The 5,432-nt window shown below is 41.1% G+C and overlaps 1 protein-coding gene across 2 annotated transcripts in view; it reads right to left on the minus strand.

Moving 5' to 3' along the window:
• Positions 1 to 5,432, minus strand: part of ttc17 (tetratricopeptide repeat domain 17) — a 24,956-nt gene that overhangs the window by 3,509 nt on the left and 16,015 nt on the right. Inside the window, exons 17-23 of one of the 2 annotated variants that reach the window (XM_019886533.1) lie at positions 4,169 to 4,288; positions 3,014 to 3,300; positions 2,759 to 2,912; positions 2,531 to 2,651; positions 1,846 to 2,005; positions 1,586 to 1,669; positions 386 to 505 (exon numbers count right to left, since the gene is read on the minus strand). In XM_019886533.1, the coding sequence (XP_019742092.1) occupies positions 386 to 505; positions 1,586 to 1,669; positions 1,846 to 2,005; positions 2,531 to 2,651; positions 2,759 to 2,912; positions 3,014 to 3,300; positions 4,169 to 4,288 (1,046 nt within the window). Of the gene's footprint in view, positions 1 to 345; positions 506 to 1,585; positions 1,670 to 1,845; positions 2,006 to 2,530; positions 2,652 to 2,758; positions 2,913 to 3,013; positions 3,301 to 4,168; positions 4,289 to 5,432 lie in introns of both variants that reach the window. The other variant, XM_019886534.1, reaches the window with a different exon arrangement.

A 5,432-nucleotide genomic window follows, 5' to 3' on the forward strand; every position in this document is an offset into this window, starting at 1 on the left:
CCGGGCTTCGTCTGTGTCGCTGGCCCCCTCGTCACTGTCGACCGGGGTCGGATTCCGTGCGTCTGGTAGCGAGCGTAGCGAGGCCACTCCCCCGCAAGCGAGCATTTGCTCTGGAGCAAATTTAATCCAGCTGCGTTCACACGTGCACATTTGTTTCGGCGTAGCGTCGCAAACGAGCATTTGCTCTGGAGCAAATTTTTAAACCACCTCCCTGAGGTGGATCAAATTTGGTCCGGTATAAGCTCTTTAGTGGAGCTACGCCGGAGCAAATGTGCACGTGTGAATGCTCGACTGGATTTATTTCGGAGCTGCGTCGGACCAAACGTTGCCGTGTGAACGGGGCTAATATCTCATTGACTGTTGGTAAGGCACAGGGATGACCTACCTTCATGTGATAGGGGGCGTAATTGAGGGCCTGTCGCAAGCAGTCAATAGCCCTCTTGCCTTGACCTTTCACCCTCCAATAAAGTGCAGCCATACTGGATAATACCCATGATGTCTGGTTCTAGAAGACATCATGTTATATGTTTAACATCTGATATAAAAAGGTCATATTGAGCATGATTTTATCGTGTCACATTTTAACTTGGATGCGATACCTGCAAAGACTATCTCAACACAAATACAGAAACCATATGACGGCAAAATGTAACAATAATTATAACAATAACTTAATTAGAATATGGTTCGTAAAATAAATACATTTTGACCATTGGTAAACATTTTAGAACAATTGACCACAAAACAAAACATTTTTAAACGCAACTGAACGTAGGATAGAGAGAGAGAAATAGAGAAAAGAAAGAGAAAACAGAGAGAAAGTGAAAACAAGAGAGAGAGAATCGTTATTTGTGTGGGGAGCTGTGAGGTCAGCTTACTTGTGTAAGCTGACCCATTGGGATTGGAAGAACGGTAAACTATATAGGCTGCGGTTATGAGCTTTGCGTTATTATTCGCAATCCGAGGCTGTGCCGTGCTGTAAATTGCGCACGATGGGATTGTCTACTTAGTTCATGCATTCCCACTACAATTGAGTGCACACGTTATAGTGGGTTGGTGTCTCACCGTATTTTCACACTGCACCATATTAAAAGGTGGAGTGTGAGTTACGGGTGCTATTTCTGCATTTAACACATACACAGGACACATTGTATTATTGGACACAGGCATGGCAAAATGTACGCTATCTTAAAAAAAATACAGTAGCATGCATGCACGCTAGCATATCTTTCTAAAAAGGCAATCCATCCCCGTACATTGTCATAACTAAGGTTGTTGCGCTGTTGGCCACTCAAAACATATTGGGAGCATTGTTAGTTGCAAACAATGACAGAGGATTCCATCCATATATGTGGAATGTTTTCGTCCAGGATTACATCCATGTACACGTATAGTACTTTGAATCGAAAGGTTTCCAAAAAAAACGAAACTCAATTGTTCCAATTTTCTGGTTCATTTATGTGCCCGATTCTTTTCTTTTGGCCACTCAAACAAATGCTTGCCTCAATGTGAACAGTTCATCACCACACAACGTTGACCTTTAAACAACTGTTTGTTTTGCGTTCAGATTTCAAGTCTAACTTACCTTCTCTAATACTTTAGCAATTCGAGTCCCCACCTGTTCAAAAGATTGCGGGGAGAATTCCTCTCTCCCAAGGTTTTGCAGGACCTGACGTCAGGGACATCAAAATCATGTTATAATAACTCAATTTTTGTTTTTAGAGATGATTCTTCTTTTGTGTGTGTGTGTGTGTGTGTGTGTGTGTGTGTGTGTGTGTGTGTGTGTGTGTGTGTGTGTGTGTGTGTGTGTGTGTGTGTGTGTGTTTGAACTGTTCGTTAGTCTACCTCACTGAGTTGGCTCTCTCCTGTGTAGTGGATGGCGGCTCGATTAGCCATGCCTGCCAGGTGGTCGAGGGTGTGCATACTGGCAGCGAGGTTTGCATTGCATAATGGCTCAACAGCTGGCTCCTGAAGTGGGGTAGCAAAATCGATGTGCTCTGTGATGCTGGGGGAAGCAAGTGTTGAATAAAATGGTGAATCACAGTCATACCTCTAAACCATCGATGTATAGGTGGTCCTTGGTTGACACTGATACCGACATACGACGGTTTAAGGTTAAGAACTACATGCAATGAACTCATGTATGCAGCGGCACAAGATTACAGGGTCATAGGAACTGTTTCATAGGCTTGTTATATTATTCAGGGCACAGATGTTATTTTAAAATAAGTTGTATAATTAAAATGTAATACAAATGCAATAATAATGCTTTCACAGGCAAATGACATCTTGAATACCGGTAGTTTAAGAGAGAAGATTCCAAGACTGCCTGGTGGGCGAAAAGTTTGAAGTAAGTTTGAGCGAGTGCCTACCTCATACACAAAAGTGCAAAACCCATTTCACTGTAAAATAGCACATCTGTGCTAACAACTAGCAACAGAAAACTCAAGCTCAAGTGCTCAATCGTCTTAATTGTTAGATAACACGGAAATTAAGCATCACGATAAAATGGCACAGGATAAAAGCTTACTCGATGTTCTTGGCCGACACAGCTAGCCAGGTGCTTGCTGCAGTGGTGAGGTCAACCCTTCGTGTGCGCTGACACTCCTCTGGCCCTGGCCATCCGAGACTTGTATAGTCCCTCCAGCGGCCTGCCCAGGCCAAAGAAAAAGGCCAAGATGTACAGGTTGTTTAATGGGTTGAGTGTGTGGCCTTTCAGTACTTGTCCTTCATTCACCCTGGTGTAATTTTGTGGTACCTGGAGGACCTGCTGATGGAATAGTCGGTCCGCTAATCTCCAGAATAGAATGTCCTTCAGACACCGGCTCCCCACCTTGGCTATCATCAGAGTTGGCCACATTCTCACTCCCATCCACCTTTGCCTTTCTTACTCTCTTTACTTGAAAGGTGATCTGATAAAGCAACACCAAAATCACACACAATCAAAAAGGGATTTATTAACATCCCTTACTCAATATGGCAAATTTTATACAGTAGGAGCATGTGGCGTTACCCATTCTGAACCTTCGTCATCCTCACAGTTTCCAAAGCATGGGCCTCCACCACTACGGGGCCCCATCACACGGTCATTCTTGAGCACCCGGATTCCCCGCAAGTCACCTCGTTTGCCACCGACATCTAAAGCCCCCTCGAACGCTCCCATCAGGTCTTCCTTCAGCTGCCACTCCTCCTCACCTTCAACTCCTCCATCTGTGAGTGACGGGGTCGTCCCTGCAGAAGAGTGAGCAGGCTGCTGTTTTCCTGCAGCCTCGCCAGACCCATTTGTGTCCAAGACGACCTCTGTGTATCAATAGCAGAGAAACAGCAATTACAATCATATCAAATAATATTTAAGGCAATGCTCTCTTGGAATTGTAGACATTACTTTGATGCAGCAAAAACAGACTGCACAATATACAATTGGGCGGAGTCGTGTTAATTGTAGTTCAAGTGACAACTACACAATGTAGCTCGTATTAATGGTGACAATTTACCTTTTAATTGCTTGGATGCAAATATTTTGATCTCTAGAGTGCCTGTCCACCCACCAAGTGTGAAATTAAATAATTGAGCAATTTTGTAAGCTGCATTTTTCTGAAACGATGAACAATGGCTTATTTCATGAAACAGGGGCACAACCTCCAAACAGGGTGAGTTCTGGGAGGCATACAAAAAGGGGTGTAAAGTGTTATGCAATTAATTGAGGTCTTTTGACAAAAGTATGTCACAGACTTTATTAATATAGTTGGAAATTGTGAACAACAAAACAAAATGTCTCATTTAAAAGTACAGAATCTGTATAAGAATGAAAAAAATAAAATAAAAAGACTCCAGAGTAAAAATGTTAGCATGAAATACAAAAATAAGGTAACCCAAATAAAACGGTGACCAAAGAGTATTAAGCGGCTGGAGTACAAAAACATTGTATTTTATGGTACATTTTTAAACTGACCAGACAAAAACAGGAGCCATTTAAAAACAATGTAGATGACACATGTTTAAGCTCGGTTTAAGGTCAGGTTGGGACTAGAACAATGAGATCAGAACATTTTTGTGTTATGGTATGGTGGTTGCTTATTAAGATTTTATGGGCTCCCACTGCATGCTGGAAAAAATATCTTCCTGGATTTCCACAGTCATTGACAGTGTCTCTAGATCATATTCTTACTTTCAAAGAGCAAAGAGTCCTCGGTGGCTGAAATGGAAGACGTATCCTGTTTTTCTTCTCCACCACCCCACTCCTCCAGTTGGATGGCAAGTTCATCCTTAGCACCACAACCAGAACCCTCTGCATCAACACACATTCAGGTAAAGGCATGAGACAAAGAATTCCTAACATGAAATGATCGAGTAATATGATTCTTTGTTATCTGCTTCAATAAATTATCTAATGATGTGTCCAAAAAATGCATATAAGTTAAATACTGTTTTAAAATATTAACATCAAACACTAGTCGAAGAAAACTGCTGTCAATGTCAAACATGAGAGGAACTGTAAAGTCTGATTAAAATGTCATGACGTGGATATACAACACATCAATTTGAGAATATTTTGTATCCTAAATGTGTGTCATGTATTTACCCTATAGTGCATGTGCTTTGTGAGAGGAATATTTGGCTACAGAGAGCACAATTTTTGACACATCTAATTTTGGCCTTAGCTATTTCCAGCAGGTTTAAATAATTGAGTGGAAACATTTCTCTACCTCAAAGCACTTTTCACTTCAGTCTCACTGACATGATTCAAGAAGTACGCCTGTGTTGTCTGTGCTCATATCAGAAGTGTGAACTACTACTTATACACTCAGTGCTGTACTCACTGCCACCTTCACAGCTTCAGGGAACAGCACTGGGGTGTTCTCGGGTAAGATAAGAGAAGAAACCTGCCTGATACATGGCTGGATGAAAGAGCAACAAAAGACATATCATGTCCTAATGGTTAAGGATTGGCTCCCTGTCTTAAGTTTGCATTTTTTTTTCTTTCAACAATGAGACAAAGCTAAATGCTATTCAGGCCAGTGTCACATTCTAAGTCAACAATACAATGGCCTTGTTAACATTTGGACTAGTTTCAAATATTATTAGGGAGTAATGGAATAATGGGCTAAGTTGTCCTAAGACAGGGGACGGCAACCCAAAATGTTGAAAGAGTCATATACAGAGATGAAAGTGGACTTTCCTGAAAATTCCGGGGGGAAAAAAAAATAAATAAATTTTATATATATATATATATATATTACAATGGCCTTGTTAACATTTGGACTAGTTTCAAATATTATTAGGGAGTAATGGAATAATGGGCTAAGTTGTCCTAAGACAGGGGACGGCAACCCAAAATGTTGAAAGAGTCATATACAGAGATGAAAGTGGACTTTCCTGAAAATTCCGGGGGGAAAAAAAAATAAATAAATTTTATATATATATATATATAT

This window comes from Hippocampus comes, unplaced genomic scaffold (genome assembly GCF_001891065.2).
Source record: "Hippocampus comes isolate QL1 unplaced genomic scaffold, H_comes_QL1_v1.1 scaffold261, whole genome shotgun sequence".
NCBI lineage: Eukaryota > Metazoa > Chordata > Actinopteri > Syngnathiformes > Syngnathidae > Hippocampus > Hippocampus comes.